The sequence below is a fragment of the Vicia villosa genome, unplaced genomic scaffold, assembly GCF_029867415.1.
Source record: "Vicia villosa cultivar HV-30 ecotype Madison, WI unplaced genomic scaffold, Vvil1.0 ctg.002496F_1_1, whole genome shotgun sequence".
In the NCBI taxonomy this organism is placed as follows: domain Eukaryota; kingdom Viridiplantae; phylum Streptophyta; class Magnoliopsida; order Fabales; family Fabaceae; genus Vicia; species Vicia villosa.
The window spans coordinates 214,422-238,570 of record NW_026705948.1 but is presented as its reverse complement, the minus strand read 5'-3'; the positions used below and the strand labels follow the sequence as shown (position 1 = coordinate 238,570).

The following is a 24,149-nucleotide window of genomic DNA, read 5'->3' as shown; positions in this document are numbered from 1 at the left end:
TATATTTAGTTTTGAAAACCCACTTACAGCCGATTGTTTTCTTACCTGGGGGCAGAGTGGTGATGATCCATGTTTTATTAAGTGTCAAAGCCGATTGTTTAGATATATCATATAATGGGGATGAATGTGAAACATGACATATGAAATCTTTTAAGTATGCAGGGGCTGACTTGGTTCTAATGGAGTGTCTAACATTAGTAGTATCATGGGTTTGGTCATCAGAATTAGGGTCAACTTGGTTATCTAGAATAGTGGTAGGGTCCTGAGATTGTGTATTAGTAATGGGCCCAGTAGTAGGGTTGTCAGGTTCAGGTTGTATGGTTGGATTATTAGTAGGTGTGGTGGTGATGTTATGTTGTTGAGCTGTGGAAGTAAAGTTACCTGGATTGCTATATGAGTTGTGTTCTAAGTCAAAAAAGAAAGGTGTGTTAGAATCTTCAGGTTGGGGTGTTAAGTTCTGAGAATGTGGTGGTTTGAAGGGAAAATTTGTTTCATAAAATATGCAGTTTCTGGAGGTAAGTAAGGATCTGTTTTGGAGGTTGAATAACAAGTATCCCTTAATGCCTAAAGTATATCCCAAAAAAATACATTGGGCAGCTCTGGGATCTAGTTTATCCCTGTCTCTGGTTAGTGTTGATGCATATGTTAAACACCCAAATGTTTTGAGATTGTCAAAGGATGGAGGGGTTTGGAATAGCAGTTCATATGGAGTTTTATGCTGTAAAGAGGGACTGCATATTCTATTAATCAAATATGAAGCATGGCATAATGCAAATGACCAGAATGACTTAGATAAGTTTGAATGGAAAAGTAAAGATCTAGTGACTTGAAGTAAATGCCTATGTTTTCTTTATACTATGGAATTTTGTTGAGGTGTCTCAACACAACTCCTTTGATGCACAATACCAAGATTAGCATAATAGGAAGTCATTAAGAATTCAGGTCCATTATCTGACCTTATTATTTTAACATTGAAGGAAAACTGAGTATTACAGAAATTAAGAAAGTTTTGAATGTGCTGTCTTGTTTCAGATTTAGTATGCATAAAAAATGTCCAGGTATACCTAGAATGATCATCAACCACATTTAAGAAATATCTAAAACCATCTAATGAGGGAACACTAATAGGGCCCCAAATATCCATGTGAATCAAATCAAATGGCTTATTAGAGATAGTGTTACTTGTTGAAAAAGGTAATTTGGTTTGTTTAGAGAGATGACAAGTATGGCATGGTGAATGTTTTTGTGAAGTAATGATAGGGAAAGTTTTAGACATGTGAGATAATACTTCATGGGAGGGATGTCCCAGTCTATAATGCCATAAGGAAATTTGATTATTATTCACATTTGTGTCAGAAATGACATTATTACTAGTGGTGGCAGTATTATCCTCCTGTATAGGAGTTCTATGTAAAATATAAAGGCTGTTAAGGGTTGTTACTTGGCCAATCTTCTGCTTGGTAGACACATCCTGTATGGAACAGGAATTGTGTAAGAATTCTACACTATATGCAGAGTTTTGACAAAGCTTTGAAATAGAAATGAGGCTAAATTTGAACTGTGGTATGTAGTATACATGTTGAAGTTTAAGATGTTTGTTGATATATACAGTTCCAGAAAAATAAGCAGTCATATGAGTGTCATTAGGAAGATTAATTTGCACAGGTTGTATGCAATGTAAGTCAGAAAAACAAGTTATGAATGGGCAGACATGATGAGAAGCGCCCGAGTCTAAAATCCAGATAGAGGGATTAGATAAAGTACTACCTGTATGGTTCATACCAGAGATTACAACTTTGTCATCTTTAGGGGCTTCCTTCTTTGATTGTTGGAGAAGCTGCAGGAGAAGCTGATAATCTTATTTGGAGATGGATGGTAATGCATCCGTGGTAGGTTGAGATTTCTACTCTGTTGGGTTCTTTGAGTTCTTGTTGCGGTATCCTAGTGGAAAGCCGTGTTTGAAATAACATGTGTCAATGGTGTGGTTGGTTTTACTACAATTGGTGCACACCATTGAAGACTTGCCCGTGCCACGACCTCTGCCCTTGGGATTGTTGTTGTTTTCATATAGAATAGTGGAGCTGGAGGTGGTTGGGATCTGTTGTTGGGCAATCAATGAGTATACGCGATTGATAGGTGGAAGGGGATCAAGTAGTAGAATTTGTGTGCAGATATTTTGATAGTTGTCATTCAGACCTTTCAAGAAACATGTTACGTACTCCATTTGTTTGAAATCACGAACCGCCTTGGATAAGCCACATGTGCAAGGAATGGGGCAAGTACATGAAGGATTAGGGTGCAAATCTTCTAATTCGTCCCAAAGAATCTTCATATCAGTGAAATAAGTGGATAAAGAACGATCACCTTGTTGGATTGAGTGGATATCGCGAAGGAGATCAGAGAACCTGAAATGGTTTCCTTTGGTGAAGCGCTCGCAAAGATCCTCCCAAAGGTCATAGGCTGAGTCAAAACAGATTGTGCTCTGCGCAATGTGAGGTGAGAGAGTTCTGTTTATCCATGAGAGCACCATGCTATTGGCGCGATCCCACAGCTCAAAGTTCTTATCCGATTCAGAGGGTCTTGGAAGCGTTCCATTGATGAAGGAAACCTTGTTCTTGGATGTGAGAGCTCGTTTCATGGACTTGCTCCAATTATGATAGTTGTTATCATCAAGAGGAGGTGCGACAATGGTAGCTTCAGGGTTTTCTCCAGGATGGAGGTAATAAGGGTTTCTAGGGTTCATGGATGGATCTTGATGAGTGGTCGGTTCTGTGTTGTGTATAGAATCAGAATCACTTCCATCGGGTGCCATGAAAGAGATGAAAAGAAAAGAGGAGATGAACTATTGGATATGCAGGTGGGTTAAGGAGTGAATGAATGATAGGGTTTTATCTACTGATACCATATTGCAGTGTTTAGATGCTAGTTTGGAGAAGATGATGAATTAACATTGGCGGCAAGAATAGAAATTTGAATGTATGAATTGAATTGAAACAGCTAGGGTACATGTGTTTATATATTGGACCTAAGATGCTAAAGCCCATTTAACAATATGAGCCCAAAGCAATAATCTGTTAACTAAGAGCCCAATAGGATAATAATGTATTCTAATACATAGTCAACAAACTAAATGAACACATGTCATTGAACAAAGTCTTGGTCATTTATAAATTTTTCACATTAGGTGATGTAACCATCTAACCCAAAAACCATGTAATGAAGTAAACAAATGCTTAATATACCAAAACATCATAAGCTTATTTTTTGTCAAAATCAACTTATAAGTTGATTTTGACAAAAATATGTGTTTGGTAACATTTTTAACATTCAACTTATAAGTTGTTTTAAAAAAAATTCACACCAACTTATTTTAGATCTTTTTTTTTTTTAATAAGCAATGAGATTAAAAAGGAGTATTATGGATACTCCGAACCGAAACCTACATTAGGAAAACTCCTGCTACTCAAAACAATTGAGAGGAAGGATATTCCAAATATGAAAGTTACAATAATCCTTAATGACATAATACGATTGAAGCCAATTCCAAGATATAAAAACAATGCCCGACACGCATTCGGAGAAGCTAAAAGACTCACTTCTAAAAATGAGCGCATTACGCCTCAACCAAAATATTCCACGCTGTAGCTAGCCAAATAACCGCAATGATAAATCTCTTGGTTTTAACCTTCACCTTCTCAAAGAAATCAAAATACCCCTCGAATTCCTCCAAAACTAAATTGTCAATCAGACCAATCCATTCGAACACCTTCCTCCAAATACTAGATATGACAATGCAACCGCCTAAAAGATGAGATAAATTTTCCTCCTCCAATTGGCAAAAAACACAGCTTATCCCTCCATCTACCAAAGATATTCCCCTTTTTAATAATTGATCCTTTGTGGCTAGTCTATTATGGAAAATTCTCCACCCGAAAAAAAGGATTTTAGGAGGCGCTTTAATCCTCCAAAGAAAACCAATTTTCTTGAGAATAGAAGAGCATAAGGGGGGACTTTTAAGCTTTTCATAGAATCTATCATAGCAAGAATTTAACTTAAAAACTCCTTCATTGTTACAGCTCCAAGTAAATCTGTCTTCAATCCCTTCCGTAGGTCGAAAGTCAGCAAGTTGTTCGACCAGCTCCTGCCATAATAAGACGTAGCTGCTGCTGTTGAAAAACAATTCTTCCGCTGACTTCCAAGACCAAACAACATTTGTACCGCTGCCAGCATCCATTATCGCAACAGAACCGGACCTCGCATTCACAAAAAGCTCCGGATACTGATACATCAAAGTTGGCTGCCCCTTCCAATTGTTGTACCAGAATGGGACAGCAGAGCCGCTACCCACTTGACACCCGATTTCACCTGCAAAATTATGATTAACGAGAGAAGCATAATTATCGGATATTAAGATATCCCTCCACCAAATAGAATCATGTTTCTTAACGACCGAGATATCACCAACAAGGATTTTCAACTTTAAATTTCTGTATCTTACCTTAAGAATATTTCCCCACACCGCCTCATCCTCCACCAAAATCCTCCACTTCCATTTGCTAAGTAACGCTAAGTTCATTATTTCTACGTTTTTGACTCCCAAACCACCTTCCTCTCGAGGTTTTTTTCAACATCGGTGACATTGCCGGATTCTTCAAGGTTCCGACAAACGCTCTTCCATATCTAATGAGGTCCTCCGGTTCCGCTGCTACCGCAAAAGATTTAACAGCTGAAGCCCCACCATATCTCATCTCAGCTGCCCTATGGTTCATCGCAACCTCCGCAAAAGACCGATTATCAATCCTTCCTGAACCGATTCTTCCTTTGTCTTCATTGCCTCTATTGTTCACTTGGATCCCCCTCGTTGGAACTCTTGTCTTAGAGCTCTCACCTCTCTGAAATCTAGGGAGGTTGGCAAAGAGCTTCTTGCCCTCAAGCATAGTGTTGTCTAACTTGATTGCAAGCATATTCTCATCCTCCACATTATGGAAGCGTGCAAAGCCGAATCTTTTACCTCTACGATCCTTCCGATGAGGGATAACCACCTCAACTAAATCACCATACTCTTTAAATCCATGAAACAGGTCCTTGGCACTCCACTCAACCCCAAACTCCGTAACCAAGCAAATTACTTGAATACCCCTACTTAACAATAAAACAATAACTTTACCAAAAATGTGATGTACTTATAAGTCATTTTACCCTTTTTACAATTTATAAGTTACTCTTATCCAAACACGTAAATAAAAATCTCATTATAAGTTACGTTAGCCAAACAAGTCAAAATAACTCTAACAACTTATAAGTTATCTACTTATAAATTGTTTTCCAACTTATAAGTTGGTCACTTATAAGTTAAAAAAAAATAAGCTTAGCAATACACCCTCTTTATGGGCCCGGTGTTAAAATTGGATTATGATTAAATTTTTAAAATGTCGGATCAGCTTTTCTGTTGTCGAGAGACGTCTCCACGGGTATGCCGTCCGTCCACAGCCGCCCCGGACGCGCCCTCTAGGGCTTCGGGAAGGTTCACCCCTATTTTATGGAAATAAAATTCAGTTTTTTCGATTTAATTTAATTTGTTTGTAAAATCGTTTTGTTGGCTTTAGAATTTTTCAAAAATTGTGAATCTTGGTTACATTAAAATGCAGAATTTTTATGAGCGACTCCAATTGGCCGTTCATTAAAATTATTTTTCAAAAATTAATTATTAATTTAACAATCCAGAAATCTCAAAATTGTCTTGAGGCACTTAGAAAACTTCAAAAATTATTAAACTTGATGGAGAAATTCTACGTGCTTTATGGATTACAAAAACAATTATCCCATAATTTTATAAAATATTTAAAAGGCCCAAATATGTTATATGCGGCATCTGTTTTTGTCTGAGGTGTCGAGCCGTCAACGTGGTGGAGTACTTTGTATCCACGAAGATGAAGCCTGAAGAGTTTGACCCAAGCGGAGTAAGAGACTACGCACACCTTACTAATTATACATGATTATTCTTTTTCTCCTCCTAACCCTAACTCTTAACGACGCTCGTAACCTCCAATCTTTATATCCTTCAAACCGTCGTCGTTCGCCACTCCGACATCCTCTCTTCAGGTCGCACGACCTTCTCCTTCACCTTGCCAGTCTTTATCACTAACGCGTGACCTCCTCTTTTTCCGGCCGCTCTTTCTCTCTCTCGACTACCTCTTTTTCTGGTCGCGCTTTCGGTTTGGTTTGAAGGAAGAGGAGGTGGTGGGTGGTTTCAAATCTACAATGCGTGGTGTTTTCGGGGGTTTTAAGATGGCTTGGTTTTCGATGGACGTTGGTTAGTTTTCTGGGCTTGTTTTCACTGGATTCGAGGGATCTCCGGTGGGGTGGTGGTGGTGTATGTAGGTCCGGTGGTGTAGGTGGCGGTGGGGACTGATGGGCAGTGGGTGGTAGATGGTTCATAGCCTATCATTAATATACTAATTTAGCAATATATATCCAATTATTTATTTAATTAAAATACCCTTTCTCACAGGTAAGAAGAGGCGACGGTGTGTCGGTGTACACTTTACACCAAAGTCATTTACCAGTCGAGGTATTGCCTCAGGGGCATGTTCCACTTATTTAGAGTCTGTTTGGTAAGACAAAAAAAAGAGCTTTTAGCTTTGAGCTTTTAGCTTTTCAGCTCGTATTAATAAAAAAACTCTGTTTGGTAATTCTATTTTAGCTTTTAGCTTGTAGCTTTTTTACTAACTTTTAGCTTTTTTTTTCAAAAGCTATTTGAAGTAGCTTTTGAGCTTGTAGCTTTTAGCTTGTGAATTTTTCTTCCATTAATACCCTTATTATTTTAACTAAAATATATTATTACCTTCATTAATTAAAATGCCATTAATGTCATTTTGTATTTATCAGCTAATGAAACAGGTAATTTACCAAACACTCACATTAGCTTATCAACTATCAGCTACCAGCTATCAGCTACCAGCTAAAAGCTAAAAGCTACCAGCTAGTTTTACCAAACAGAGCCTAAGAAAAAGAGGAAGTATATGTGTAGCATGTCAAGTCTCTTGAGAATATTAGCTCGCTGCATTAACACAAATTTAAAATGATACTTGTACATGAGTACATCACTGAAGAAAGAAAAAAAACAGAAAAGAAAATACAAGAAATAAAAATACAAGCATACATCTCATAACATACACACGACTAGTGCACTTTGACTACTAATTATTGAGCATTCAAGCATACAACTCATAACATAAACACGATTAGTGCACTTTTATTATTAATTATTAATTATTGAGCAACGAACTCAGGGGTTGATTTGCCTCATGGCAATGGGCTAAATTTGTGCTGGAGTATTGCAATGAATTCTGGCGAAGTGATGCCACCAATACTGACTGTTGAGGCAAGGTATTCGTCATCATCCTTGGTGATTTTGCCAGCTTGTTCTAGCTTTTGCCCTTTAATGTAATCCCAATGAGGTGGAAAATGATCCTTTTCACGGACCTCGGTGTAAGCCTACAATAAACCATTGTATGATCATTTTATGGCTATTTGTTTAAAAACTCAAGCATTGTATGATACCATACCCTGTGTTTTCTTCAACTTGTAGAAAAATATCATGTATGAGTTTTGATCAATATATTAAATTAACATTTATTCAATTAAACGGTAAAAATAATCAATTAACAAATACAACGAGTAAGTAGAAATCAGTTCTTGTAACAAGTAACTACCAGTTTCATCAAGTATTTATCTATTTTTAATAAATAAAAACAATATCACCTTTGCAAAATTCAAGTGAAAGGAATAGGGCCTAAAAGTTGTTTTGATTATATATATTCTTAAAAGCTAAAATAGGGGCTCAAATCACTAGAAATATAAAAATATGTGTATTATAGACCATTAAAAAAAAGGCAAATAGAAAACTTACTGAATTTTGTGTGGAGCCCCATGGGGTAGACCAAGCAACCAGGAAGTCACGCACATCTCCTTTAATATTCTTTCCACGGTATACCCGAGCAGCTTCGCAACCATAAGTTCCCGAGGTTGGATGTGTGTGGAGGAAAGCGACCCACTGGCCGTTGTCGAAGGACCGAGGCGGCTCCTCCTTCTCAACAGAACCATGCCAATCCTGTTTTTGGCCATCCACGATCTCAAGGGTATCCCCAGTAGCATTATAGAGAAGACAAAGTGTGGAAACTCCGTCACCATAATTAAACTTAAGAGTCAATGCATGGTTGAGAGCATTCAAATTTTTGTCTTCTGAATGGATCAGCCTCACTGCTTCTCTTGCTCTATCTTCTTGTGTTATTGTTTTGCCTTTATACCTCGACATAGCTTTTAAGGTTTCATCTGTTATTGGTACTCCAAAAGCACTCATGATCTTATTTTCTTTCCTTTTTTCCTCTCTTTCTTGTGCTCTTTTTTTTGAAGTGCACTATCTTTTGTGTTCAAATAAATGCTTCTATGTCACCACATTTATAGTACAAGTGTTGCTGTGAGGGGTTTGTTTGCAAATATTTTTTAAGATAAAAAAGGAGTAAAAAGGGAATTTTTTTTTTAAGCCAAAAAAACTATATGTTTCATTACATTAGACCAAAAACCGCAATGTAAAACACTATAGAAAACAAAAAAATACACGTTTTCAAAAACCGCAATGTAAAAGCAAAATTCTATTTTTTAATTAAACGACTTTCACTCTAAATTATTTTAGGCTAATTAGTATTTTGCCCCATAAACTTTGTATTTCGTTTTAATTTGTCCCCTGAACTCATTTACAGTTTCAATTTGTCCCTTGAACTCATTTACAGGAAGGTAGTGATTGTCATTTATATAAGTTCTTCAAAAAGAAAAAGCATTGATATTAAAACTTACAGGGTTCTAACAAATTAAAATTAGACTAACGTAATTTTATAGGAGTGTAAAATTTAATCAACTAAAAAGAACATGTTTAAAATATATATTAAAGAATGTGTTGTAAGAATTTTTTTTTTGTATTTTTTATAGTGTATATATGATTTCTCATATGAGCACCAAAAATTAATTATCACATATTTAGTTACTCTTGCATAAAATTAAATATAAATTTTATTCACTAAATAAAATTAAGACAAAATCTTCTTTTAATTTTTTTAATTAAATGAAAAATTAAATGATTTTTTTATTATAATTAATTATGAAAAATGATTTTTTTATCATTATTCTTACTTGATCTATTTCATTATTATTATCAACCGTAGAAACATGAATTTGAATTATTTATAACTATATTTTAATAATTAAAATTATTTTAATTTTTTTGAAATTTAAATTATTTTTAAATTTTAAAATATGAATTAGAATAGAAATATATAATAATTATTATTTATAACTTATAAATCATATCAAAATTTATGATACGTGAATTTGGGATTTTTTCGGATGTATCTCCGAATTAATCAAAAAAATTTGGGTATATTTCAGAGATGTATCTCCGAATTAATCAAAATCCTAATTTTTTGGATTTTTTTCGTAAATGCATCTCCAAAATCTATAAAAATTTTAAAAAAAAAATTACTTCAGAGATGTATCTCCGAAGCAGATGTATTTTAGATTTTTCGAAGGTTTTCCCGATAAAGATAAAGCTTGTTGAGATGTTAAAAACAATAGTTAATTATTTTTACTTCACTGAGTTGATTATTTTTATTTCATCGTGGTCCCTTCCATTATTTTTTCTTCCACAATCAATTATCACTGAGTTGTCTATTCCATTGAGTTGTCTATTCAAAGCGTGGCTCACGTGTGTATTATAAAATCAATATTTTCTCTTGTCATAACAAAAAATACAATTGATACAAAAAAAAGCCAAAAATGTATATGCTTATAATAAATTAAGTGTGAAAACATAAGTGGTCACACGGACAAAAATAATGTCGGACATTTTGTATGCTATTTGGAATAATGGAAGGGACCATGATGACTGATGACACAACCATTTAGATAACAACAAATATAATACTCTGGCAAGAAGTAATGGAAGGGACCAAGATGAAACAACCATTAGACAATGGAAGGGACCATGATGACACACCCATTTAGATAACAACAAATATAATATACTCTGACAAGAAGTAATGGAAGGGACCACGATGAAACAACCATTAGACAACAACAAATATAGGAGGGACCACGATGACACATGGTTACTGATATAGGGATTTTTGTAGATCTTAGCATGAAAGACTTTAATCAATTATCACTAAGTTGTCTATTCAAAGCGTGGCTCACGTGTGTATTATAATATTATTATTTTCTCTATTCAAAGTGTGGCTCACGTGTGTATTATAATATTATTATTTTCTTTTGTCATAGAATAAATACAATTATAAAAAAAAGCCAAAAGTGTATATGCTCATAATTAAGAGTAGAGATTCTCTCCATTTCTCAAAAGAAATGGAGATTGTCATTATTAAATTTTTAAAAAATAATACTTTTATATTATCTATAAGTATGACATATATTTTATATACTTTGATATTTATACAATGCAAACTTATATAGGTAATTGCACTTTCTATTTCTTTGAAGAAATGGAGAGGATATCAACTCCATAGTTAAGTGTGAAAACATAAGTGGTCACACAGACAAGAGATGATACTACGAAAAGGAATTTCCGAAGTAATTTTTTTTCAAAATTTTTTCAAAATTCAGAAATATACTTCCGAAAATATTAAATAAAATTTTTTGGAAATTCATTTCTGAAAACACTCATTTTTAAAGGTTTCGGTAGTATACTTCCAAAAAATTGCTTCTAGACTTTTCTAACCTCCTAGATAGACAATAATAAATGCTTTTTATTTTCATTAAAAATGGGGTTAGTATCATTGATTGACGAGTAATAAAACTATCATTAATTGATGATTAAATAAAATATCCTTAAATTGATTGGAATAATTGATGAGTAAATAAAATATCCTTAAATTGATTGGAAATTTAATAAATTTTAATTAATGGTTAAAATTAAGAATTTTTATGGTACAATTTTGATTTTAATGGAATAGAATTTTAGTTTATTTTTAATTGATATACACTTTAATGAAAACAAAATTACATTTCAATAAATCATAAATGCCAAAAAATAAAAATAATAATTTCACGTTAACCATAGTTATTTGTATAAGGAAAAAAATATTTTTTTATAAATTTATTTTCTTTAAAATAAAATTATATATAAATTACGTTTAATTTATTTTTTCTATAAATAAAATTAATAAAACTTATTTTTATATATTTTTATCAAATATATTTTAAAATAATAAATAAAATTTGAGTTTTCTTAATTAATGTAAATATGAACTTTATAAATCGTTAAGGAGAAAGTATATTTGGTTAAGTTTTGTATGTATGATTCTCATTTTTTTATTAGTATAGAAAATTTGTGGTTCATTAATTGAATTTGTATCTCCACATGCTAAAGTGAACAAGTAAAATCAAGTGGAACTCGCGCAATGAATAAATATATGTTATAATATATTTTATCTTGATATATATAATATATTTTAATTAATACAATTAATTATACTATTAATTATATTGATTCACCTTGATTTTAATTTTTTTAGTAATTATTGGATTTTTTCGGAAATGCATATTCAAAATATTCTAAAATTAAAAATTGGAATATTTCAGATATGCATCTCCGAAGACACTCCTCTCTCAACAATAAAAGTTGGTTTTGGAAATTTATCTCTGAAAACACTTTTTTTATGTTTTCGGAAATACATCTTCGAAATCACATTTTTTTTGTGTTTTTGAGAAGTGCATTTCCGAAATCAATTTTTTTAAAAAAAAAATAATAATTTCAGAGATACGTTTAACTTATTAACTTATTAGTTATCACTTTCAGATGACCGGGTATCTTATTAGCTATCATTAAATTACTAGTAGAAGACCCGTGCGTCCGCACGTGTAATTCATATCGTAATGTGAATAATATAGTACAAACGAAAGAAGCACATATATCTTAATGAAGAGAGCACATATATCTTAATGGTTCTTAAGAATATACTTAGAAATGTTAATGTAAAACATCATTTTTGGAAGTAAAATATTACAAATATCACTGATAACTTTATATATATATATATATATATATATATATATATATATATATATATATATATATATATATATAAATATTTTGTTGAATAAGATTAAAAAAGTATTGTGGTGATAGTGAATCGTGAAAATAATGAGTTTTTCAGTAATAAAATTAATAGAAGTTAGAAAAAGTTAAATCAAATCTAGTACCCAAAGATTTACTACAAAATATATATAAATTTTTAAATACATAATTGAGCAGGAGTGATGTTGGAACACAGTTTTTGTTTTAGAAATGCAATGGTGCCTATTTTCATTTTATATATGAGTTTAATGGATATACACCGACAGTGTAAAATAGTTTTACAGTGTCATTCAATAAACAACCACCAATTTGCCATGTTATTGAATTTTTTCAAAAGTAAAAAATTATTTTAATTGGATACTTGATTGTGATTGGTTGACAGTGTAAAACTATTTTACGCTGTCAGTACATCACTATTTTCTCTTTATATATTAACAGAACAAAACCTTACAACATATAAAATAATATAATACAAATTTATTTGAAAATTTTCAATTCATACAAAGGTACAAAGAGATGAAGGCTAGCATACACTTTATTTAATTTAAGTACCATTTTGCACGTTTTGCATAATAGTGTCATCTTTATCATAAAAGCAAATTGGATAGAGAGATAAGACCAATTGTATTCCAAATGAAATTAATAAGAGTGAATCAATCTTTTGTCCAAGTTATGTAGGAAGTCAGATACATAAAATATTAAATTTATATAACAATGGTACCTAAAATTTAAATCATTGTTGTAGACACATCTAAACATACAATGAGAAATTAAAATACTACATTAGGTAACTTGCATATTTACGACCAGTGTGATAAGCTAGTATTACATTATCTATTACTAGTAGGAGACCCGTGCGTTTGCACGGGTAAGTTTTTTCTTAATATATATAATATATTATAAACGCAATGTACACATATGTAAGTTGTAAGAATGAAATCATAATTTCAGACATATTATGTTAGTGTTACCCATAATTAGTAAATATGTAAATTTCTCCCTTAAAATATAGATGTCAAAAGTTATTATGTAAGATTACCGACTATTTTCAGATGATACAAAAAATCAAGTCTTAATATTATAGTTTTGGGCAATTCTAGAATAAAAGATGGGGTATTGATTGTAATCCTCAAAAGTGCTTTGCTAATGCCAAATAGAATGTTGTTCAGCATCAAATTCCTAAAATAAAGAAAAATATCATTAAGAATATCAATAACTTAGCAAATAATTATATAATATAAAAGTAAACCATTGAAGATGATATATTATCTCTTAAGGTACCACATATGAAAAATAAAAGTATTCAACGAACATGACATATTATAAAACAAAGAATTTAAAAGGCTATAATAGTGTAGAAAATGAGTTAAATTACCTATACAACATTGTGAAAAACTTCTTTGAAAACCAAATTAGTAGTTTGAACTAATGGGATTTTGTCTTTGTCATGAATGAGGAATTTCAAACCTCCCTTGCTTTTAACTCTAGACATTGCAACATATAGTTGTCCATGGCTGAAGACATCTTTAGGCAAATATAAACCAACATGGTCTAATGATTGGCCTTGAGATTTATTTATTGTCATGGCAAATGATACAATTATGGGGAATTGTCTTCTAATAAGTTTGAATGGCCAAGGAGATTGAGAAGGAGACAGAGACATCCTAGGTATGTAAATAGTGTTTCCAATATTAGTACCTGATATAATCTTAGCCTCGATGACATGATTTGCTAACCTTGAAACGGTCAACCTTGTACCAATGCAAAGTCCCTCAGATTGATCCAAATTCCTAATCAACATAATGGTAGTGCCAATCTTTAATTTCATGGAATGATTAGGTAGACCAGAAGTTTTCAAACAACTTAAGAATTCAGGAGTCAAATGCTCGAATGCCTCATTGTCATTTGCTTCTGATCTATCAATAGAATCGCTGCTCAAAAATTCTTTCTCATCACCTGAATAAACAAAAAAGTGTTTAGAATTACATACATAAAATAAGCATAAAACTAAATGGCATCCATGAAAAATAAATTAGCACCTGGAAGAAGGTTAGTAATGTAATCATTGATTTCATCCATAATTTCAATAGTTGAAGCTAAAATAGCTCTACTTTGAAGGAAATCAGCTCTTCTGTAATTTTCAAGTAGGTTGGGATATGTACTTGTAACAATGGTTTCAATTGGGTCCACAAAATTTGTTAAAAGAAACTCAGGTGGAATAGGAATTTCAGCATATCCATCATTTGTTTTGGAGATCTTTCCATCTCCAACTTGTAAAATCCATTTTGAGAAACTTTAAATTTCTTCAACATTGTTAGAACTTGATCCCGAGACCAACCGCATATTTTTGGTTAGTCTTAGAACCTTGCAATGTTCCCAAATATAAGAGGCATTTATGGTTGAATGCACAATATCAGACCTAGTTCCTCTTGGTACAACCGGTAGAATTTGCCGAAAATCACCACCAAATACTACAACCTTTCCTCCAAATATTTCCTTACATGGTTTATTTGGTTCCCCCATGATATCCTTGAGAGACTTGTCAAGTGATTCAAAACACCACTTATTTGCCATTGGAGCCTCATCCCATATAATCAACTTGGTAATTTTCAACAACCCGACAAGGTCGTCTTTTTTATCAATGTTACATGTAGATGAATCAAGACATGGTACTGGAATTTTGAATCTAGAATGGGCCGTTCTTCCTTCTGGTAGAAGTAGACTTGCAATACCACTTGATGCAACGTTCAAAACAATGTCACGATTTGAACGTACGGCTGCTGAAAGTGTGTTCCACATGAATGTTTTTCCAGTTCCCCCATAACCATATAAAAAAAAGACACCTCCATTTTGATCTATAACAGCTTGATTGATTTCGTTAAAAATCTTCAACTGTTCATCTATATGAATAAAACAAAAATAGCATTAGTCAATGTACTCCAAACATAATAGTCTCTGTACAAACATATATTACCCAAAAATAGCATTAGTCTCTGTACAAAATTCTTTTTAATTTCGTTGGGTGTATACAAATTAATTGATTTACGTTCATGAATAAAAACAATATTAGCCCAATTGAATAATATTTGTATAACTTCTTTAAATTATAAGTCTTATTTAAGTTTGTTTTGTGTTTTTAATTTCTGTGTGTTTTCTGTTATTAATTTCAACAAGTGTTAACTATCGTACTCAATGACATAAATTTGGAAGCCTTGCAAACAAACAAATTTATGATATTGGATGGTTATAGCCCGTGGCCAAATTGGGCACTCGCGTGATTTATGATTTAGAATTGCAGCCTACAGTAGTGCTGCATCCTGAGCACATAATTTTTATAAAGTCTCCCCTAATCCTTAATTTCAATTGAGTATTTTAACAATAAAAAGTATTACTCGTAAAGGTATGAATTTAATTAAAGTTGAATTGATTAGCCAATAGGTATTTACATTGACCTATATTAATACTGTGTATCTATATTAATATGAATATATATCTTATTAATAGGGGTATCCAAATTTTATCAGCAATTATTGATATAGGTTGTACCTGTTAAGGATTGATGCAATTCTTGAAATTTGTTTGTCTCTGCTGCAACATCATATTGTCTTTCATCGTATATCAATCGATTCCCAAGAAAATCTATAACATAATCTTTTGGATATGGCATTGGCTTAAATTCATGTAAGCTCCTTCTATTTTTTTGTAATTGCTTTTCAATTTTCAACAAAGTAAGTTGTTGGGTTTCTTCAGTAGATAGAGACAACCCTGAATAAATATGATACTATTAGTAAAACAAACGTAGCAAAATGAACGCATTAGTTGGTGGATTTATTCAACACAACATAATGAATGCAATACCTGGATTCATTGACAAAGTCCTTTGTTTGTATAGAATTCCATCCGACAGATATATCCAAGTGTTTCGCCAGACATGGTCAGGTCGATTCATTGAAGCTGATAACAACATAGTAACAAACACTTTTCTTAGGAATATGCCTGAGCCCCAATTATATGCCTCTTTTATTTCTTCAATGAACTCTTTGTCATTTTGTAGAAATCCCATTGCAAAGCAAGCCTCACGGTAAGTTTTATGTTTAACCCCTTCAACTGTTTTGAGATCATCATAACTTGTCGGTCCTTTCTTTACAGTTAACAACATTCTCATATAATACAATTCTCCTATTGTGGGGGGCACCCAAATTAAACGTCCAATTGTGTAACCACGCTTCCTCGGTCTCCAACATTGTGTTTTTTTTATATACACAAATTTAGAGACAAATTGCCCATAAGTCAATAACTTGGCATCCTCATATTCGTTGTTTGCAACAAACCATGAAGTAAACATTGATTCAGTCACACTTGCTTTAAGTAGGACGTTTCCAATTTGTTCAAAATCTTTGTAGTACACTGAATTCTCTCCTTCCAAGTGAAAAAATAATCGTTCAACAGCTGGTTTTCTTCCATGAATAGAATAGGCAAAAATTCTCCAACATGCTTCACTTGGAGACACATATCTACAATCAAGGAGAAAGTATATTTGGTTAAGCTTTGTATGTAAGATCCTCATTTTTTAATAGTATAGAAACTTTGTGGTTCATTAATTTAATTGAATTTGTATCTCCACATGCTAAAGTGAACAAGTAAAATCTAGTGGAACTCGCGCCATGAATAAATATATGTTATAATATATTTTATCTTGATATATATATATATATATATATATATATATATATATATATATATATATATATATATATATATATATATATATATATATTTTATAATATATTTTAATTAATACAATTAATTATCCTATTAATTATATTGATTCACCTTGATTTTAATTTTTTTAATAATTATTGAAATATTTCAGATATGCATCTCCGAAGACACTCCTCTCTCAAAAATAAAAGTTGATTTTGGAAATTTATCTCTGAAAACACTTTTTTTATGTTTTCGGTAATACATCTTCCAAATCACTTTTTTTTTTGTTTTCAAAAGTGTACTTCCGAAATCAATTTTTTTTTAAAAAATAATAATTTTAGAGATACGCTTAACTTATTAACTTATTAGTTATCACTTTCAGATGATCGGGTATCTTATTAGCTATCATTAAATTATTGCCAGTTGCCACACTAATAATTTGTTTCCATTACGAAGAAGTCAATTAAGATACAGAACCATTTCTTCAATAATTTGTTATTTTTTATTTTTTTTTGACAAAAGAAAACTATATCATTTCATTAATAATAATATTCTGGATACATGTTGGAATATCAGTAAAATTGTGAAAACTAGCTAGGGATGGAGCCACCCGTGCAAGAGCATGAGCAACCTCATTGGCTTGTCTTCTAACGAACTTAACATGAGAGTTCCTTAAGGAGAGAGTAATTAACCTTCTACAATCATTGATGATAGCTCCAAATTCCGAGTCGTTTGGCTTCACAGAGATCACACCATCGACAACTTGCTTTGCATCTAATTCAAAATCCATATTATCAAAACCCAAATTGATAACCCACTTTATAGCTGACAACAGTCCTATGGCTTCTCCTATAGTCACTTCAGTACATGGGGAGAACCATTCTGTTCGAGCTGCAATAAACTGACCCGCATCATTTCTAATACAAATACCAATGCCTACCTTATTTTGGGTGAAGGATGCATCAATATTGCACTTGAGACGACCAGCAGAAGGTTTGCACCACCTAGTAATAATTGACCGAGGATTGTTAATCTCACTGTTTTGGCGATGTTGTTGAGCATTTTTCCATCCCGCCAAAAGTTGAGCCGCTCGCTGACATATTACCTCTGTCGGTTCTTCCGCGGAATTCCAAATATGATTATTTCTCCCTTTCCAAATGCTCCAAAGAATGACGGAGAACAAAGATAGATGGTCATGATTTGAAACCTGCAAAAAAGAAAAAATAACAGAAGCGAACGTCCCTCCATTGCTGATACATTGTTGCAACATGGGCAATAGCCCCACTTTAGTCCAACACTCGATACTTTTGGGACACTGGAAGAAAAGATGGTAGGAATTTTCCTCATTATTACTACAACCAACACAAGTGGCTGGGCAAGAGATCCCTTTATCCAAAAGCCTCCGTCTAGTAGACACACAATCTCGACATAGCCGCCACAAGAAATTCTTCACTCTCGGGGGAGTTTTAATATTCCATAACAGATTCCAATTTTCATTAATTCTAAGATGAGAAGTATCAATAGCTTCATTGATGCAATAACGATAAGCACTACGAACCGAGAATTTTCCATCTTTTTCACACCTCCAAATCAATTTGTCATCACGGACCGAAACAAAGAGCGGTGTGTTTTGCACCTTTTGCGCAATCTCTTCCCCTACTAAAGACAAAACCAACTCATGATTCCATTGTTTACCATTTGGCATCAACAAATCGGAGACTTTGAGATTACTCACAAGTAAATTATGAGGCCACGGGTTTTCTATAGAAGTACCATCATAAATCCAGTTTTGATTCCATACCGAAATATTCTCTCCTGATCCTATACTCCATTTGAGACCTCCCTTCATCACAAATTTGGAGCTCCAAATACTTCGCCATACATAACTGGGATTATGACCAATATTAGAGTTGAGGTAATCAGAATTAGGAAAATACCTGGCTTTGTAAAGACGAGAGACAATAGTATAGGGATTAGCCATAATTCTCCAAGCTTGCTTGCTTAGCATCGCATAATTGAAAGCACTGCAATTCTTAAATCCCATACCCCCAACATCTTTCAATAATTTGTTATTATCATTAACTTATTAGTTATCACTTTCATATGGTCCGGATAACATAATAAAAAATCTAGGAAAATGAAATAAAGTGGATTGAATAAAAATATTCACTCATTATTTATCTATCAAAAAATGTGTGAATTGATTTTTACATAAATAACTAGTCAGAGATCCGTGTTTCCGCACGGGTGAATTTTTTCTTGTGTAGTATTTTTTGAACGATATGAATAATATGAATAAAAGGAACTATGAGCAATTTGCACATAAGCAAAATGTAAAATAAATAACATGTGAGTTGGAGAAAAAAAATGAAAATTTAATGAATGCAAATTAATTTTTTTTTAAAAATGCAAATTTAAAATATTTTATTTAATTGAAAAATGAAAAATAATTATATAAATTTAATTGTATTAAATAATCATAAAAAAAGAAAAAAAAAGAATCATGAGATAGAGATAAAATAATATTTAAAAATAAAAATTTTGTCAATTAAATTAAAATAAATATTGTATTGATATTAACTCATAAAATTTTTTATATATTAAAATAAAAATATATATAATACTATCATTAAGTTGATTTTTAATAAATAGTTTTCTTTATAAGTAATTTAGATCTAGCAGGGTCCAAACTTGTTGCTATCACTATACTATATTATACTATATTAACTATAAACCGATATATTTTATGTTTATATTCATGATAAATTTATTTGATACCCTATAAAATATAAAATATAAAATGTATTTATATTCATATAAATTTAAAATGAGATATTTAATTGTAAAATGAATAATGATCATATATACGTTAAATTGAATAAAACAGCCATACAAAAAGAAGAAGAAAACATGAAACTTTTTTATATTTTAAAATAAAGATTATACCTATTAAACAATGATAAATATTGATTAAAATAAATATGTTACGGATAGTGACTCGTGAATTAAAGCATGTTTATGACCCGTGAATTAAAGCATGTTTATTATTAATGTGTGAAATCTCTGTCCATATTATCCATCAACCATCAATAGCAAACAATGAAATAATGTCGGTTTAAAAAAGTCATTTTGTGAAGACCGATTTTAGTCCCTCACAAAAATTACAGAAACCAAATTAGTCCCTCACAAATAAAAGGACCCGATTTAATCCCTAACAAAATTTAACCGGGTCATATTAGTCTTTTTGTTAATATTTTTTTCAAACCGATTTTTTCATACTTTTAAACCGTGACAGGACTGCCACATTGATTTTATATTTTATATTTTTTCAATACTAAATTGATTTTTAATTATAATTTCATTTTTAAACAATTCTAATTTAATAATATCCAAAAATTCAAAATTGTTTCTTATAAGGAATTTAATCCAAAACTTTTTAACAATATCTTAAGTCTTTATCACTAAGCCAATATGTATTCATGTCAAATAATTTCCAAGATTTTTAATAATATTAAATAATTCTAAATTTAAAATAAAAATTACAAAATTTGTACAAATGAGGTCTCGAACCTTAGTCCGATAAATGATAATCACTTTAGAATTAGACAAATATTTACTTATTTTAAATAACACACAAATGAATATTTACTAATTTCAAATAATACATCAATTTAAAAAAAATTATAAATGTATATCCTCAATATATTTAATCGATTAGAAATAAATTAAATTATATGTAAATTAAAATTAAATAACACACAAATAAATATTTACTTATTTCAAACTAATTCAAGATAAATAATAATTAATTAATTTAATAGTAATTCGACTCATTAGTTTAATACTGATCAATTAGATTAATAGTAATTAAATTAAAATTAGTAAATATTTATTTGTTTGTTATTTGAAATAAATAAATATTTATTCTAAATTATTAACTTAACTATTCATTATTAAGAATATTAACAGTAGAAATTAATTTGTCTTTGAACGGACTTGGATTTTAGACCTCATTGATACAATTTTTAACTTTTTTGTTTTAAATTCACAACTATTTAATATTACTAAAAATTATAGGAATTATTCGTGATGAATGTACATTGGATTAGTGGTAAAGACTTAAGACATTTGAGTTTTTTGATATTATTAATTCAGAATTATTTACAAATGAAATTATAATTAAAAATTAATTTAGTATTTAAAAAATGAAAAATATAAAATATAAAACCAATGTGACAAATCTGTCACGGTTTAAAAGTATGAAAAAAACCGGTTTGAAAAAAATATTAACAAAAGGACTAATATGCCCCGGTTAAATTTTGTAAGGGATTAAATTGGTCCTTTTATTTATGAGGGACTAATTTGGGTTCTGAAATTTTTGTGAGAGACTAAAATGGGTCTTCACTCTTTTATAAATAAGTAAAAAATTATTTCATACAAATTATAATTCATACTGAAGTACAAGTTGCTCAACGAAAACCATCTAATAACAAAAAGTTACACATTTATTCATACTGAAGCTTATACACTTGATACAAAAGTACAAGATGCTCAACGAAAAGCATCTAATAACAAACAAGTTACACAGTTATTCATACTGAAGCTTATACACTTGATACAAAAGTAATTCCAAATGGAGACGCAACACAGGAAATAAGTGAACTAACAAGTGATAATACAAACACAGGAAATAAGTGAACTAACAAGTGATAATACAAACACGACACGAGAAAAATAACAATTTATTGAGAGTTGAGACTTCTCTTCAATCGTGATATTGATGATCATGGACTAAAAGGGATCTTAATGATTGCCTTAAACACTGGACTTGTGCCTTTAGCAGTATCAACATCTATCTTGATCCCGTCCCTGTCAACTTTATCGTGATAATCGCTATTATTTATCTTAGGATATATATCACTCCAACGCCCTGGAAAACTGTCAACTGCACCCATCTCACAGTAAGCCTACACAAAAGAGAGGGGATTTAGTTCATTACTTGTATGAAAAAGCATACATTTCGACTGATAATTTAATTACTAAACAGTAAAATGTTTTTTACCTTGTTTCTGTACCAACCTCCCCAAGGTGTAGACCAAGCAAGCATAAAGTCACTGTAATTTCCATTCGCTGTCTTGCCGCGGTACACGACCGCAGCTTCAGAACCGGAGGATGCACCGGTGTCATGGACATGATGAAAGGCTCCCCATTGGCCATTACCGATCTCCGTAGGATACGGAGTTCGGCCAATGTAGCCATACCAGTCATGGTCGGTAACATAAGAGATAGTGTCTCCAGTGGCGTTGTACACTAGGCACAACGTGGACACACCATCACCATAATACTCCTTCACAGAATCTACATATTTTGCAGCTTTTGCGTCCTTATCGTCTTCATTAATCAGATGCATAGCTTCTCTTGCTCTATCTTCCTGGGTTATTGTTTTGCCAATATATTTTGCCATTTCCTCCAATTTATCATTATCTACAACGACACCAAAGGGATTTGCCATTGTTCGTTGTTTTTAGTCAAAGTTTTTGTTTTCTGGTAAGTGAAGAAATTTTAATTTGCTTTGTTTGAGAGAGGCTGAGAGATACTATATATATAGCGGGAGAAGCTCCTCTCCAGTTTTCTTATGTCCATTTCTCTGCAGTAAGAGGCCTAGATGTTGCCAACTCACAAATGCTAGATCCAACGGCTCTAATTCCATTTTGCTCCATTTTGGAATATAATAAAACCGCATATAATAAAACCGCATATCATCACGAGGGACATAGTTGGTGTCTAGCCGCCACCAATTATCATATGCATGGCATAATTTATTTTGTCTTTCTCTCAGAATAATTAATCAACAACAACAAAATGAATTGATAATTTGTGACTTTAGGTAAGTAGGTAAGCTTAGATCAATAAAGAGAAAGCTCGTTGGATTTTGTTACAAGTATGCCACATTTTGAAAATCAAAATACTAAACTGCCATGTTTGGAATTTTTTAACTAGAATGCCACTTTTTTTGCTACACACTCGGCCAATGGTTGGCTGAGCCATTGAAGAGCTTGTTTTTTTTTCTAATTTTTGTTATTATTTAAATATATTAATTAATATAAATTGAATATAATTAATATAATATAATTTAAATATGTTTGGAAAATAAATAATAAATCGGCCGCGTATTAAATCGAAAAATAAAAATAGACACATTAAAATGATCAGTGCGTCACAAAGTTCAATAAATATATTCAAAAATATTCGAAATCACAAATAAAAATGCCCGAATAAACAAGCTATGACGGTAAAAAAAGTGACTGCAAACGGAATCAAAAAATAAAATGAAAACACTGATACGACCCACATGCAACGTCGATTAGTAAAATAGTCAGATAAAAATCAAAAGTCAAAAAATTTTGCTCGCTAAATTGTCTTTACCGGTTAGTCTATATTAATTAATATTCAATTTATATAACATCACCTTTAAATAAAATGTATTAATTAATATAAATGTAATATTAATTAATATAGACTCACCGAATATAAAGATAATTTGTCACGCGGGCAAAATTAGCGGGCAAAATCTTTTCACTTTTAGTTTTAATCTGGCTATTTTACGAATCAGTGTTGCTCGTGGTTAGTATCAGTGTTCATTTTATTTTTCAATTATGTTTGCAGTCACTTTTTTTTCTGCAGTCATAGCTTATTTATTTGGACATTTTTATTTGTGATTTCGAATATAATTGAATATATTTATTGAACTTTGTGACGCTCTGATCATTTTGATGTGTGCGTTTTATTTTTCAATTTAATACGCGTCCGATTTAATTCATCTTAAATTCTTACCTGACCTTTTTTATTTATTATTTTAAAAAATAAAATAAATAACATTAATTAAAATATTCATGTAATAAGAAAATTAAAAATATTAATTAAAAATATTATATTAAAATATTAATAAAAGTATTTATTGAATTTCATTAATATTTTTAAAAATTTAAAAAACATATTTAAATTATATTATATTAATTATATTCAATTTATATTAACTAATATATTTAAATAATAACAAAAATTGAAAAAAAACAAGCTCTTCAATGGCTCGGCCAACCATTGGTGTAGCAAAAAAGTGGCATTCTAGTTAAAAAATTACAAAACGTGACAGTTTAATATTTTGATTTTCAAAATGTGACATACTTGTATAAAAATCAAGCTTGTTGAGATGTTGAAAACAATAGTTGATTACTTTACTGAGTTGTCTATTCAAAGCGTGGCTCGCGTGTGTATTATAATATTATTATTTTTTCTTGTC

The 24,149-nt window shown here is 31.3% G+C and overlaps 3 protein-coding genes across 3 annotated transcripts; all 3 read right to left on the bottom strand.

Moving 5' to 3' along the window:
* Positions 1–7,043: 7,043 nt before the first annotated feature.
* On the bottom strand, positions 7,044–8,444 carry LOC131639002 (23 kDa jasmonate-induced protein-like). The gene is made up of 2 exons (XM_058909527.1): positions 7,913–8,444; positions 7,044–7,497 (listed from the first exon to the last, which is right to left on the bottom strand). The coding sequence occupies exons 1-2, from the start codon at positions 8,360–8,362 to the stop codon at positions 7,306–7,308; spliced, it is 642 nt and encodes a 213-aa protein (XP_058765510.1). The 5' UTR covers positions 8,363–8,444; the 3' UTR covers positions 7,044–7,305.
* A 5,076-nt stretch (positions 8,445–13,520) lies between these two features.
* On the bottom strand, positions 13,521–16,712 carry LOC131638999 (uncharacterized). The gene is made up of 5 exons (XM_058909524.1): positions 16,004–16,712; positions 15,692–15,910; positions 14,510–15,045; positions 14,185–14,401; positions 13,521–14,101 (listed from the first exon to the last, which is right to left on the bottom strand). Exons 1-5 carry the CDS (start codon positions 16,710–16,712, stop codon positions 13,521–13,523), a joined length of 2,262 nt encoding a protein of 753 aa, XP_058765507.1.
* Positions 16,713–21,333: 4,621 nt separating this feature from the next.
* Positions 21,334–22,430, bottom strand: LOC131639003 (23 kDa jasmonate-induced protein-like). Its single transcript, XM_058909528.1, has 2 exons — positions 21,912–22,430; positions 21,334–21,816 (listed from the first exon to the last, which is right to left on the bottom strand). The coding sequence occupies exons 1-2, from the start codon at positions 22,359–22,361 to the stop codon at positions 21,634–21,636; spliced, it is 633 nt and encodes a 210-aa protein (XP_058765511.1). The 5' UTR covers positions 22,362–22,430; the 3' UTR covers positions 21,334–21,633.
* Between the last annotated feature and the right edge of the window lie 1,719 nt (positions 22,431–24,149).

Bases quoted from the DNA above. Each gene is read 5' to 3' on its own strand.
- LOC131638999 (XM_058909524.1), bottom strand. From the start codon at position 16,712: ATGAGGATCTTACATACAAAGCTTAACCAAATATACTTTCTCCTTGAT. The intron at 14,402-14,509 runs GTTCTAAGACTA...GGAGATGGAAAG, and splicing joins ATATTTGGGAACATTGCAAG to ATCTCCAAAACAAATGATGG. The intron at 14,102-14,184 runs GTGCTAATTTAT...TTGTTTATTCAG, and splicing joins CATTACTAACCTTCTTCCAG to GTGATGAGAAAGAATTTTTG.
- LOC131639002 (XM_058909527.1), bottom strand. From the start codon at position 8,362: ATGAGTGCTTTTGGAGTACCAATAACAGATGAAACCTTAAAAGCTATG. The intron at 7,498-7,912 runs GTAAGTTTTCTA...GGTTTATTGTAG, and splicing joins GGGGCTCCACACAAAATTCA to GCTTACACCGAGGTCCGTGA.
- LOC131639003 (XM_058909528.1), bottom strand. From the start codon at position 22,361: ATGGCAAATCCCTTTGGTGTCGTTGTAGATAATGATAAATTGGAGGAA. The intron at 21,817-21,911 runs GTAAAAAACATT...TCTTTTGTGTAG, and splicing joins GAGGTTGGTACAGAAACAAG to GCTTACTGTGAGATGGGTGC.